This window comes from Podarcis raffonei, chromosome 16 (assembly GCF_027172205.1).
Source record: "Podarcis raffonei isolate rPodRaf1 chromosome 16, rPodRaf1.pri, whole genome shotgun sequence".
Classification (NCBI taxonomy): Eukaryota; Metazoa; Chordata; class Lepidosauria; order Squamata; family Lacertidae; genus Podarcis; species Podarcis raffonei.
The window spans coordinates 12,878,322-12,893,512 of NC_070617.1; the positions used below are offsets into that span (position 1 = coordinate 12,878,322).

The 15,191-nt window shown below is 44.7% G+C and overlaps 2 protein-coding genes across 4 annotated transcripts in view; one reads left to right on the top strand and one right to left on the bottom strand.

Moving 5' to 3' along the window:
• The window catches only part of RTN3 (reticulon 3), a 37,011-nt gene extending 25,606 nt beyond the window's left edge, over positions 1–11,405 (bottom strand). The window contains exon 1 of one of the 3 annotated variants that reach the window (XM_053369112.1): positions 10,879–11,405. In XM_053369112.1, coding sequence (XP_053225087.1) covers positions 10,879–10,990 — 112 coding nt within the window. In that variant the 5' untranslated portion in view covers positions 10,991–11,405. The remainder of the gene's footprint in view (positions 1–10,878) is intronic. The other 2 variants (XM_053369113.1, XM_053369114.1) reach the window with 2 other exon arrangements.
• Positions 1–15,191, top strand: part of LOC128403931 (dual specificity protein phosphatase 10-like) — a 259,214-nt gene that overhangs the window by 81,666 nt on the left and 162,357 nt on the right. The window lies entirely within an intron of this gene.

Below are 15,191 nucleotides of genomic sequence, written 5' to 3' on the forward strand. Positions count from 1 at the left end.
ATTAGCCTTTGTAAGATTTTTCCTGAAAGGCAGGCTACATACATTTTAATAAATATAATCTATGGCCAACAAGGATATGTGTTACAAGGGTTGTATCCAAAGAAGCCGTTGAAATCAATGATCATCAATAACAAGTTCATTGATTTCAACTGTTTTACTCTGAGTAGGGTTTAATCGGATGCATCCCAAAGTATCTGAAAGTGCGGTTTCTAACACACAACTTTGAGAAGTGATTGTCTCTCATGGACTACAGTACATGAAACTTGAGGTTCAGTGTGGAATTGCCAAAAAGGATTGTGTCCAACCCATACCTAAGGAATCTCACATTCTGCAGTCTGCTTAAGGCTAGAACTATGGCCTGGAAACTGTACATGACAAAACCAGTTTATCCACTCTATCACAGACCTTGGTAGATGACTCATATTTTCCAGAGTAACTGTACAGAAAAGAGAGAGAACAAGCTTGAAAACCTGACATGCCAGGCTGGGAACTGGTATTGGCAATAATTCCTTAGGGGAAAAAAGAAAGGGAGGAGGCTCTCGCCAGTTGCTTCTCATGCTTATCCCTGCCCAAACACCCCTCCGCAAGGGGAAAATTTCAACACCGGAGCTTATTTAGCAACGATGAACAGCAGCTCTATGCAGACCATAGATGACAAGTTACAATTTGCACCAGGGGTCTCCCTCTTTTAAAAGAGATGCATTGTGAAGCAACTGGCAAATGCATTCCCTAGCTGCAGCCCGATGTTGTGCAGGAGAGAACAAGGCTCGGGGTGGGGGAAGAGATGCACTGGTAGAATAAATGAATGAAAAGCCCCTGGCCCCTCTTATCAATCACTCCTCCGTTCCCAGCTGTTCTGCCAATAGGGCTATTTAGTGTCATTTGCCCACAGGATTAAGCTTTCAAAGGAATCTTTATTTTGATTTATCAGACCTTGCAAGAGGCTTGTGTGCACAGCCAGAGCGTAATTGCAGAGTTCTAGATGGTTCTTTGTGGAGGCCTTTCTGAGGCAGCCTGAGCGGATCCCAAGCTGGGATTTGCATTGAGAAAAAGCAACTGTGCTGAAAAACCATAGAAACAATATTGTTTTTTTAAAAAAAAGAACAACACCACCAAAACAATGAACAACAAAGCATTTTTCTACCTATGACAAGACAGACCTTGACAGAGAACAGCACAAGGCAAAACAGGTCAAGTTACAGACATATTCCTTATCATTCCTTCATATTTGTACCATGTCTTTCTACCCAGCGGAGGGCCCCCCCCCCGAAAGAACTACAAAGATCTAAAGCATCTAATAAAACATTTAAATAATCCGAGCATAGACCAATGTAGTAAGCTTAAAAAGCACAAGCTACTCCAAGCTTTAACGCCATTCCCAAAGCATATGGCCATTTTTTCTGAATGTCCAGGGCTGTGTTTAAAGACCACAAAATGGTCTGAAAACCATTTTAAGATTTATTGACTGTCATCAAGTGCAAAGATATTAACCTCCTAAAAAAAGGTTGAATCTTCATTAAAAGTGCAAATTACTACTAGTGGGCAGTAGTTAGCCTTTGTACAGCTATCAAGTCCAGCATTTATCTCATTAGTGTTCAAATTGCTTCTTACGTCGCCTCAGTAGTCTTTACAACCTCCAAGTAGACCAGGATTAAATCCTCACTGTAGACGGAGCCGGTGAGGAGGCTGAAAAAATAGCTTGTCAAGGTACATCTAGGATATTTGTGGCTGGGGCATCACAACTCACACCCTTGGCCACTAACTCTCCCTCACCAATTTACACCCCCCCCCCAGCTTACTTCTGTTTCATTTTCACATATTTATTTTCCTCCGGAATCTCATAACTAGTTTTTTCTGGTTTAAGAAACATTTGCTACTTGCAGAGTTCAAGTTAACAAACAAGACAGTCACAGGACAATCTTAGGACCACAATGCAATTGATTCCCTCCCACAATTGTTTTTTCTTTTTTAGGCAGAAAAAAATATATATATCCCTTAGATGTAGTAGTAATAATGATGTAATACCACTTAATTGAAAGTAAAACAAAATTAAGGAAAATAAGCACTGTAGCAGAACACTCTCAACGGACATAGCTCCCCAAAGGCATGGCAAAAGACAAATGCCTTCACTTTCCACTAGGGGGAAAATAACAGGACAGGACAACCATAACAAATGACCATGACACACCGGAGCCACAACTGAGGAAGCCTTGCTTCTTGTGGAAGCTGATCTGCCATCCATATGAGTCTGTACTTTTACCACAGCATCACTCAGAACTGGAGGAGATTCACATGGGAGAAGACATACCCCAAGGCCCAGCTGTAGGCGCTATTTAAACAACAAAGCTGGGTTATAAACAAGAATCCTTAAACCACTGGTCTTCAAATAAATGGTGGCTCTGGATCTGCTGGTGAGTCATGCAAGGCCTCTCAGGATCCTCACAAGTGGGCAGCAAATAGTCACAGCAGGCCTCTGAGGGTGTCAGCAAAGCCTGCACAACTCAGAATAGCTCTGCTGGACAGCTACTTGAGGATGTGATGGAGGTAGTAAATAGGTTGCATATAAATATGTAAATAAGGCAAATCAATCACATGTTGGTGGTAAGATTCATGTGGTCTTATGACAAGGCTGCCACCAAAATAATAATGTCAGAGAAATCTACACCTATTATTTCAGGGGCCATCAATGTGGCAGAAGTCTTCTCTGCTACCCACAGAATCTTCTCTGCTTGATGAAATTAGGAAAATTTTACATATCCTCCCTGAACATTCAACTTTAATTTTAAAGCAGTCTCTAGTTCTTTTGTTTGTGGGGGGGAAAGGGGGGGAACCCTGCAGGCAGAATTCTACCCAAATGCTCAGAAGCCGCCCTGTTCCCACCCACCAGCGTTCTGGCCAACGGGTGTCGAGTTCTTGGGGTAACTGAGAAGCACCTGGAATTTACTGTTTATACAAATGGACAGCTATAAGCATAACAGGCTACCTATATTTAGTTTCCAGCTGTGCTGCACTGATACTTCCCCACCCCATTTCACTGCAACATTCCTGGCTAGAGGCCTGGCCGTAGGAAGTTTGTGGCTGGTACAGATTCACATCATGGAACGTATAGCATACCACCTCCCTCCCTTCATTTCACATCAATTGAAGACTGAGTAATGATGACCTTTAGAAGTACCACTCCCAGGTATATCACTGGGGATCACTTCATTAAGAAGCGTGATTGTAGCTTTTCTTTTTAAAAAATAGAAATAAAGCTTGAAGCAGCTACAGAGAAGCAGCTCAGATTTTGATCTGAGCACTGTCTCTCACTTTTTTCTTTTTTTAAAAAAAACCCTTTCTTTTACTCTCCTCAAAATTACGCTGGACATGCTTTGGGTGGGGAGGAAGAGGGAGAAAGACAGGTACTAGTCTTAGACTTGCCTTCTTCCACTTCCCAGCTGACACAACAGCAGCTCATGCGTGTTGGAAAAGAGTACAAGAGCACCCCATCTCCCCAACGTGGCTTCTCCTATCAAAATCTATATGTCCACCGCCCTTCCAAGTTGGTTTAATGTGGTGGGAAAAGATGCTGTGAGATGGGATTGCACCATGTCTGTTTCATGAGCATGACCTGTTCTGTAAAAAAAAAGAAGCATTAAGGCCATCCCAGCTGAAGCAACAGCAGCCTGCACATAAGGGGTGGATCACAGGAAAGAGCTGCATGTTATGATGGCTGGTGTGGGTGCGTGTTGCTGGGACAAAGCTGGAAGGCTGCCTAGAGCTGCCTTTGTGCAGAAGCACAGTGTATTCCCAATGCAGAGAAAAAGAGAGAGAGAGAGATGGGAAAAGCAGGTTGTCAACTTTGCTTCTGTTTAGTGGAAAACACAATTAAGCTGCCTTGCGTAAGAGGAAATGCATCCAAACAAGGGACATTTCCTAATTGCTTGAGGGACAGTACCCAGACTTCTGGCTAGGAGTGTCAGGCATCTAACGGAGCTGCTTGGGGTCCAGTATTTCTAACCAGTCTCGAATTTAGTTTTCCTAAGAGTCCATACAAACACAACATCAAGCCAAGGTTTTTCACATGGTGGGTTGATCCCAAGTTACCAGCTGCCTAACTGCCATGCAGCAAAGTCCGGGCCATTGTGTCATCAAGTTTAAGAGCTTCATGACACATGTATTGCATCAGCTCCAAACCAGAGATGGTCCATATCAACCCCCAATTAAAATATGACTGGGACCAACACTTCCAGTTTCAATGGCCTGCTTTTCCAAGAAGTAGCATCTCTTAGCTCAGAATCACACCATGAATCATCACCTCACCCTAAAACATTAAAAAAATTATAAACTGACTCATGAGCTACCTGGAACTTTCAAAAAATGATGATTTAGTCCCATAATTTCAGCCAGACAAGTGCTTTTTAAATTAAGGTTCTCAGCAAAATGCATCTCAGGACCACTCTACAAACGGAGCAGAATAAGGCGGTAGGATGGATCGACAAAAGCGCTGCAGGCGGGGATCATTCCTCCCCCCCATGTTCTCCTCTGTTGAAAAGCAAAAGTGGCATGTCTCCATTAGGGATGAACATGGAGCAGGAAGCCAACTGCAGTGGTTGTTGGACTCCAACTCCCATCAGCCCCAGGAAGCGTTGCCAATGGTCAAGGATGATATGAGTTGCAGTGCACCAACACCAGAAGGGCATCACTTGGCTATCTCTAAGAAACAGCATATGTTAGTCCCTCATTCTACTGCCATGGGCAGACGCAGCCTCCAAGCCACCAAATAATTATGTTTGAGGCAGGTCAGTGTCCCAATGTAAGACTCAAGACAACGGGCCAGTTTAAATATCACAGCCAAGCCATGGTTTTGTCATCATGTATAGACTTTGGGCTTTCGTTCTCCCTCCTCCACTCACCTGCTGAAATCCCCTCCCTCCCTTGAGCAACCAAAATCTGGAACTTGAGTTCAAACTGTGCTTTCTTTCTAATTCCAGTTCTGGAAGCAAACTATGATTAACTCAAAGCAAGAAGGAAAGAAGGCAAGTGGAGTGTGCAAGGGAAGAAGACAGAGCCAAGGGGTCCACTGTTTGCTCACAAGGGCCTATCCGTGGCTTGGCTACATTGGACCCAGACCTCTGAAACCATGAGTTTCAGAACCATCTCTCTCCTAATGAGGTCCACCAAGTTTGCAATCCAAGGCTGGGGGAAAAAAGATTAAAGTACAACAGTGTCCCAGGACCAAATTGCCTTGAAATGGGTAACTATCCAAGTATTCTAATTGTTCACCAGAACCCACACACAGAGATCAATATCTTATTCATAACTATCCCAAATGCAAAGCAAGTGTGCTGCATAATTTATTATTATTATTAGTTATGAAGGAGAATGGATGCAGCTCTCTGATTGCATCTTAGCCCAGCCAAATGCATCTCAAAGAGTAAATGGATGCATTTATTTTTCTCTTGCAACATCCTTTGGGGCTCTGGCTCCACAACAGCAAAAGAACCCCATCAATTTTTGCAATTGATTCTGCAATGCAGCACCTGCAAGACTACTTTTTTTAATGCATTAGCGCACAATTCCCCAACCTGATGCCCTCCAGTTGCTGTTGCACTCCAACCCCCAACAGTCATAGCCAGCATACCTTCCAGTCAGGTATGATGGGAGCTGGAATACAACAAAATGTATCATTGCAGGAAGGCAAAAGAAGAAGTACTGATCCAACAGGGAAGGGGTCCCATGATCCACATTAGGGTTTTAACCCAACATTCTCTGCAGGGCAGAGAGGTATCAGATTGGGACCTGAGAGACCAAGATTCAAATCCCCACTCAGCCTTGAAATCACCGGGCAACCTTAGGCCAGGCACTCACCTTGAGCCCATGGAAGAAATGTGGGATATGAATTAAACACACAAACAAATAATGGGCAAGAGTAAATGCTGCTGCACAAGACAAGTACAACAGCAGAACCATACACAGCCATGACCCTGGATGCCAAGCGGTCACCTCAATATTTTGGAAAGCAAATCCAAGGTTTCAAGAACAGGTTCTGTTAACTCAGCACACCACCCTCACAATTCTGAGATAGCGAGAGCGCTTTGTCCTGGATCTCAGGCAAGTCAATCGAAAAAGTTCAACATTCGGGGTGTCCTGGTTTTTACTTTTTGAAATATGGCAACCCAAGTTAATGAGAGGAGCTCTCAGCCCTCCTGCAAGGTAGGACCATGCTATCCCATTCTGAGGGAGAGGGTATTGTACCCTGTCATAGTGACTCAGCAGGTGAATGTCTGAAGAGCCCAGTTCTTTTAGTCAGTTAAGTCTATTAAATTCCTTAAGATGCCTTTTTCTAAAAGAAAAGATGGAAGACCATAATACAACCAATTTGGATCTGTAATTCTCTTGCTAGTGATTATAAATTAGCCATCCTCTTCAATATTGAGAGGCAGAAAATGGCTTTAGGAAGAGGTACAGGAAATAGTGCATCAAAACTACTCCATTATGGTTTGCAATGTTGTAAAATAAAGCCCACAAAGTTACTAGCCTGCTAAAAAATGTTTTACAAAAAAAATAATCCTAGCCTGCTAATGCCTGGCAAAACAGAAACAAAGTGTCCCATTTCTATGCTGGGCCCAGAAGAGGGACAAAGTGCTTTATCCCTCCTCCACTAGCCCACTCACTCACCTGGGTGCAATTTCTGGTTCTGCTTAAATACAAGGCTGATGTATTATCAAGCTAAAAGATGTGCCCAGTTCTTGTGTCCACATGACAGTGAAAGAACCACAAGCCACAGGCCAAAATGGAAGCCTGGTGGCTAATTTGTGCGTCGTAAACAGATGCAAACAGATTCTTATTTAGAATACTTTGCCCTGCTTCTGCTAGTCATGAAGAAGCACTGCTTAGGGTACTGAGGCATGTTCCTGGTCACTGAGAGTCCTCCCCCACGTGTGTACGTGCACCCTTGCACACACAACTTGGCGAAAGCAATGATGACACACCCATCAACTTCATATTTACAGGGTTAGAAACTAGCTCTCTTAAACAGTTCACAAGTTGTCAGTTTCTATGCCCAGCTCAAAATTAGGAACATAGGCCTTATATCATTGGTCAGTATTGCGTACACTGACCTGGCAGCAGCTCTTTTCCAGTTCTCCCTGGAGATGCCAAGGATTGAATCTGGTGCCTTCTGCATGCAAAGCAGGTGCTCTGACACTGAGCTATGGCCTTTCCTCAGTCAGGTCTTGCACAACATTTCTGTGGAGCACATGCTGTGGCACTGTTAACACAGTCAAAATTGAATAGTTTCGATTGTTGAATTTTAAAGTTACAATTTTAAAGTTACAATTAACTGGTTAAAATGGCTCTGCAGAGAGGTTTAAGAAGCTGACCTCTGGTTCAAGTACATTGGAACTTGCGAATCCTCAGCAATAATACCACCTATCATTTATAGGGCTTTGTGTGTGTTCAAAGTGCTGCCCATCCATTGTGGTACAAGAGCACCTGCTGCGTGTCTGGCTGACAAAGACAACACAGAGAGATACACTTTAACATGTACATATAGTTAACATTCTTCTTTAACATGTTAAGCCTGAATCTTGTAAGACGATGCAGATAGCACTACTCTGCATCTGTGCTGGAGTTGGGCATGTGTACGGCAGCAGATGAAGTCCACACCTTGCTCTGTATTAAGTGAGGTGACCTTGAATCTCATACATGTCCTGAGCACCTTACAGCCTTATGCCTGGAGCCTCATCTCTACTAAAAAAGGCTCAGCTTCCATGATGGAGACTGATGCTCACTGATCTGGAGAAGGACTGGCGGTGAAAGGGCCTGATTCTCGAGACAGCTGGTTTGGGTTTGCAGGAGCGGCCTCTGAGGAACTGTTAAACTTGAGGGGCACAAAGATCAGACCATGGACAAGGAAACAGTTATATGGTTGGCAAGGATCAACAACATCCCTTCCCCATCTGGCATTAAGTCATACATCATACGTGTTTGCCTAATGGTCAGTCACAAGACAATGGACTACTGCATGCAATATAGCTGCCATTTGACCTTGACTCTACAAGGAAGACTATGAAAGAAACTGCTCTTTCCTGAGCAAGAAGCCACAATTCAGACATCTCAAGACAAGACTGACAGATCAGAGACGTAAAAATATACAGAGAATATATACAGAGAAAGACGGCATCTTGACTGAAACGTTGGCACTACAAGAACTGCCGCATACCAGACGCTACTAATATGCCCATGCAAGGGAAGGAGCGTGGTCAGGAATTTCAAAACAAAACCCACAAAGGGGTGGTTTTTTTAAAAGTCAGCTAACCCCCAGCTGGGCCACTTGATGAGGCAGAGCTATTGTTAGATGGGGTGCATTGCAAGACTCAGCCCTTTTAAAGCATTGTCACTTGGGCCTGTGTTTTCCACCCTCAGTGAAGCATCTGCAGTGCAGTTTGTTGTGGTGGTGGTTTTTTTAATGAGCATTCCCACCTCTATCTGAAAGCTGCCTTAGAAGATAAGAACCATTTACATCCCAGCCCTCTGAAGCTTATTAGGAGAGGGAGGAGAGGAGCGGTACATATTGCAAAATGTTTTCTGGGGTGCCTCCCTGCCCCCTCTCCAGTTGCCTAAAGCCATCACGAAAGGGAAGATCTGTCGTCAAAGCTGCCTTCTCAAAGACAAATAATTAAATGTACACCTCCAAATGTCCCCCACCCACAAAAAAACCCAAGGTTACAGGGATTTTTTTCTCAGGTAAGGTTTTAAAATAATTAAGACTGCTTTCCTGCTTCAAGTGGGAGCCAGCAATACAACAAGAGACCTTAGTCAAGATGATGACAGAGCAACTGTAAAGGAAAAAGGCAATGCACCCCCCTTCAGTTCCATCACCTGCTTGAGGAAAGGGGAGGGGGCAGATTAAGAAAGCAACTAGCCTAGATCCAGAAAAACCCCAGCAAGCCCTCCCCAAAGCAGATAAAAAGGTTGCTCAATTCTTGGAGCTATGAGACACATTTTGGAGTCTAATCTGACAAACATACAGCAGACAGAAGCTTCCCTCTCCCCACCTTCCAGTTGAGACACCACTCCCTTCTCAGCCTCTAGCCCAGCTGGTGTTTTTCAAGTGCTTAGCAAGCGACCACATTTGGAAATGCACCGAAAAGGTACAAAAGCAACATTCAGCCAACCGTAAGTGTATCTGTTCCCCAGTTTGCTACGGAAGAGTGCCCTTAAAACCCAAGCTTTCCTTATCCCATTCAGAATCACCGCCAGTATCAGGGAATGGCCTCCCCAGAGTCTGAAATCCAAACCTTGCCATTGCATCATGCCTGGTAAGGCTGCAAGGCATATGAAATGGTGGATTAGGAAGCAGCAGGTTGCTGAATGGTGGGAGGAATGCCACCATTATGTACAAAAGACTATTACATTCAGTTCTCCTTCAGTCACACCCCTATACACAATTACATACCACAAAGGACATACAATTATTATACAACTCCCAACACCCCATTACCAACCAGCATAACACTCTGGTGTTATGCCTTAGTCTCCTAAGGATTGTCCATAGCACCAACACCACACCCACAGTCTTGCTTGCCTTCCACCCCATCCTACCATATTTCCCACACAGTCCTGTTTGCATAGCAATCTTCATTAACCTCACATTAGCCACAACACATTTTGTATTTGGTGCACCTCTCTGCGTTACACGTTCCCAATGGACATAATCCAAAATGGCATTTTCTTCCAGAACAGTTCCTCTTAAACCTTTCAGACACACCCTTTCTCTCCTTAAGTGTAGCCCACTTTGGAGTTCTATTTCAGCTCCATGCTTCATCTTCTACTCACTGATTCTTCTGCAGGGACCATCAAATACCTTTAGTAGGATCGCCATATGTTCACAATACAATATGCAAGCTTCTCTGTAACACAGTACTCTCACTCTCTCAGGCTAAATTTTAAAGGGAGATAAATATTTTTTAAAAGAGGGAAGAAAAGTGTTTCCTGTGCAGTTATAGTCAGTCAGCAGTAGGATCCCCCCCCCCAAACCCAACCATTTCCCACCTTTATAATTATACTTTAATCAGGCCCAACGAAGGGATCAGTGTAACCCACAAATCTATATGACACAATGTGAACTCTTGGCTTGACAAATGTTATTTGGTTCTAGTGAAATATGTTTTTCCAACACTGCTCTTCCACCCCAAAGCCCCACCTCCTGTCATATAGGCTGGTCATCTTTGTATCCCTCCTTTTAATACACACACACACACACACACACACACACACATATATATTGAATGAAAATGAGTTAACCTTTGGAAGCCTTCTATGCAAAACACCCACATATTATCAATGGAAATATGCATTAGTCCTAACAGCAGCTGCAAAAAATTAAATGCAAATTTTGATGTAAATAAAGGGACGTTATCCTTATTGAAGGCTCTCCTAATATCAGTTACTTTATATATATAAATATGTATATGTTTATATACAGAAACACACACACCCTGGTTCTGTGCAATGCTAAATCTTGTCTACCATATTTCAGACTTACTAAAAAAAATGGAATTCATGAAAGTCAGTACTTTAGCCCTGCCTGCATGTTTTATGACAATAAAGGCTATTTTGCTTTCTTTTCTTTTTTCATTCCAGGCAAAGAACTCCCTGTAAGAGCCGATTTACCTGAGTTGGTCTTAATAAGAAGAAAACAGGATTCGGAAATGCAATGATTTAAGCGTCTCAGGGAATCCTGGTGCCTTTCAGGGTTTTAAGTTTTTACTACACCGCCTCCGCCCACGCCTTCCTCGTGCCCACAAACCACCCGGCACTTCCCTACGCCAAGCCCCCTTCCCCCCACCAGCTGTTCTTTTCCCCTGCCCACCTCCCCCGCCCCCCACTTACCAGCGCAAGGCTGGGGGGAACCTGCCCCCTTGAGGTCTCGGCCTCCGGGCTCCGAGGAGCCACCCCCAGCAGAGGAAGAAATATACGGGGACTGGGTGGCGGGCTCAGCCATTTCGTCGATGGCGGCAGCGGCAAAATCGACGGGGGGGAAAAAGGAAACCAGCGACGAGGACCTTGGCTATAAGCGACCGCCCCTCTCAACAGACAGGCGCTGACTGACAAGAACGAGGAGATCAGGGCAGACTGCGCAGGCGCGGCAACTGGGCGGCGGGCCGGAGCGCCGCGCAGGCGTACTCCGGAGGGGCGGGTCTGGGAGGTTGCTCTCCGGCGCAGGCGCAGTGAGAAGCCTGGAAGGAAGAATACTGTATACGATATAGTATATTGTGCCTCCTGCGTCCTCCCGCAGAGTATTTCTGCTCCTCCCTTACGTTGGTATTAGAAGCGGCGGGGAGGGAGCGGCGGATTTTTTTTGAGTGTGAGAGAAAATAGGCGGGTTTTGAGACTGGTCACTGAACATGCGCATCACGCCCCCTCCCCATTCTCGCGAGCTTTACAAGTCCGTTTGTTACGTTTGTGTGTGAGCGCGCGCGCGGGTAAGACCGGCACTTACGCGTGCGCAGTAGCCATAGGAGCCTGAATAAACGGCCAAGAAACGCGGGCGGGCGCTTTTGTGTTTTAAGAATCTGCTATTTTGAGTCGTGTTTCGAACCTTGAGGAAAAGGGGGGAAACAGCTCAGGAGGGACGCTTTCTCCTCCTCCTCCTGAAAAATCTAGTAAAACTGCTATTGCTAGTAAAACTGAATTACTGTGTTGCAAAATAATGCACATCTAAAACGTGTGTCACCAACATGAAAAGTTTGGAAAGCTCTGGTATAGATGATAGTGAGCCAATGACCTGACTCAGTGTAAGATAGTGCTATGGCAGCACGTCTGCTTTCATGTTTACTCAGAAACGGAGTTCACTGAGACTTATTTGCAAGCAGATTATTGTAGTCTAATCTGCAGATTACAGTACAGTGGTACCTCGCAAGACGAAATAAATTCGTTCTGCGAGTCTTTTCGTCTTGCAAGTTTTTTGTCTTGCGAAGCACGGTCAAGTCGCAACTGCACCTCTTCAAGCGGTTTTAAGAAAAAGGAAACAAACTCGCAAGACGTTTTCGTCTTGCGAAGCAAGCCCATAGGGAAATTCGTCTTGCGAAGCAACTCAAAAAACGAAAAACTCTTTCGTCTTGCTAGTTTTTCGTCTTCCGAGGCATTCGTCTTGCGAGGTACCACTGTAGTCTAATCTGAAAGTCACCACTGCATGAGTGGCAGTACTGTATTCAAATATTGTAATAGCATGATAGAGTTGGAAGGGGGACCCTAAAGTTCATCTAGTCCAACCCCCTGCAACAACTGTCCCTTACAGGGATTGAACCTGCAACCTTGGCATTATCAAGGTGATGGGGGTTTGTGTGAAGTATCGGTTCCAGTTTAATCAACAAAAGCTTCTACTTGCTGTTAGTTTGAGAAAACTGTGTGAACATTTTCCTTTCCATTCCTGATTATGGTTCCACAAAAGAGCACTAAATATATAAATAAATGTGTCTTTAACTTAAGAGTTCTAAATATACTTCTAATCCGTAATACAAACACCTTTGTAATCTTAAGGCCGATAAGCAGGAATGGTAGGTAAGATAACAATTGTCCCTTTATCTCTGTGAGCTTTTCCACTTTCATTATTGAATGGGCTGTACTACACACATAGAAACTCAATTGCCAATGTTTAATTTTTTAAATAAATCCTGCTCCTGTGCTTTTAGCAGCCTAAAATGAAACAGGGAAAGATTCTGGCATTGGTTTATCTTCATGTTTGAACATATGCTGCAGATCAGGAGAGGTATCAGCAACGACAAGAGCAGCCAACAGAATACATTGCAGTATGTCTGTGGCACCCATAAGAGCTCCAATTTGCAAATGTGCCCACAGGCCCCCAAAGGCTGGCAACTCCTGTCATAATAGTCATGTTCTACCTCCACTGTAGGCCTCTGAAAACCAGTTGCCAGGAATCACAAGTGGAGAGCGTGCAGTTGCACTCAGGTCCTGTTTGCAGGCTTCCCAGAAGCATGTTATTACAGATGACAGTCCCTGATTTGAGGGCTCAGGCATTGGCTCATGGGGAGGGGGCAGAGGCAGCAGCAGTGAGGTTGGGGGAGATCTGGGTTGGTGGCAGAGGCCTGCAGGTGTGTACTGCTGCCAAAACAGAGCTCCCCAGTCTGGTTTAAAGATACAGAACTATAAGAGGGGTGAGCAGAAACAGCCTTGAAAGCTGAACAGCTATGTTGTTTTATGTACTGTTTAGCTGATTTCAATGCTTACCACATCTTTCCATTCATATACAGTGGTACCTATGGATGCGAACGGGATCAGTTCCGGAGCCAGGTTGCATCCTGAGCAGAACGCAACCCGCGTCTGCGCGTGCATGGCTTGCAATTCACCGCTTCTGCGCATGATGTCATTTTAAGCGTCTGTGCATGTGCGAGCCGTGAAACCGGAAGTAACGTGTTCCGTTACTTCCAGGTCGCCATGGAGCGCAACCCGAAAATGCTCAACCTGAAGCAACTTTAACCCGAGGTATGACTGTACAGTCAAACATTGGAACTCGAACGTAATCTGTTCCGGAAGGACATTCAAGTTCCAAAATGTTCAAGTTCTGAGACGCAGCTTCCGATTGGCCGACAGCTAAGTTTTTGCACTGCGGAAGCTGCGTCGGATGTTCGTCTTCTGAAGAATGTTCAAAAGCCAGAGCATTTACTTCTGGGTTTTTGAGCTGAAACGTTTGGCTACGGAGTGGATTGAGAACCGAGGTTTGACTGTACTGTGATAATGACACATGACAGACCTGTAACTCCTGTTTTATTACTGCTGTTATTTAATGTACTGTAATTTATCTATCTCCTGGACACCACACACACACAGATCACCAGATCCTCCGACCATTGCCATGTTTGTTAGCCTAACTTACCTCACAGGTTGTTGTGGGTATAAAATGGGAAGAGGGAAGGAGCATGCATGTAACCTTCAGCTATTTGGAGGAAAGTGGAGATATACACTGACAAGACAGAAGTACTGTTTTGGGGGGACAGGGAGCGGGTAGGTGTGGGGGATTCCCTGGTCCTGAATGGGGTAACTGTGCCCCTGAAGGACCAGGTGCGCAGCCTGGGAGTCATTTTGGACTCCCAGCTGTCCATGGAGGCGCAGGTTAACTCTGTGTCCAGGGCAGCTGTCTACCAGCTCCCTACCTGCCTGCGAACTGTCTCGCCAGAGTGGTGCATGCTCTAGTTATCTCCTGCTTGGACTACTGCAACACGCTCTACGTGGGGCTACCTTTGAAGGTGACCCGGAAACTGCAATTAATCCAGAATGCGGCAGCTAGACTGGTGACTGGGAGTGGCCGCCGGGACCACATAACACTGGTTCTGAGAGATCTGCATTGGCTCCCAGTACGTTTCCGAGCACGTTTCAAAGTGTTGGTGCTGACCTTTAAAGCCCTAAACAGCCTCGGTCCTGTATACCTGAAGGAGAGTCTCCACCCCCATCGTTCAGCCCGGACACTGAGATCCAGCGCAGAGGGCCTTCTCGGTAGTGGTGCCCACCCTGTGGAACGCTCTCCCATCAGATGTCAAAGAGATAAACAACTACCTGACATTCAGAAGACATCTTAAGGCAGCCCTGTTCAGGGAAGTTTTTAATATGTAACGCTGTACTGTTTTTAACACTTGATTGGGAGCCGCCCAGAGTGGCTGGGGAAACTCAGCCAGATGGGCGGGGTATAAATAATAAAATTATTATTATTATTATTATTACATGTTAATAATAATAAAAATAGTACATCACATGTGATTCTGGTCACCTCATCTCAAAAAGGATAGAGTGGACAAAGAAAGGTTGCAACATTTGAGACTTTTTAGTTTAGAGAAAAAGTGAGTAAGAGGTTACAATATAGAAGTTTATTACATTATGCATAGAGTGGAGCATGGGCGTAGCAAGAATTTATGTTTGGGGGGGCAGAACCAAGCTATTTGTGAAGTCACTGGTCAGTTAAGTTTATTTATTTATTTATGTGATGGGGGGCAGCTGCCCCGCTGCCTATGCTCATGGAGTGGAGAAAGTGATTGGGGAAGTTTTTTCTCCCTCTCTCATAACACTAGAACTCTGGCAAATCCAATGAAGCTGACATTTGGAAGATTCAGGACAGATAAAAGAAAGGACTTCTTCAAGCAATGCATAGTTTAAAAAACCTATGGAACTCACTTCCACAGGAGGCATTGATG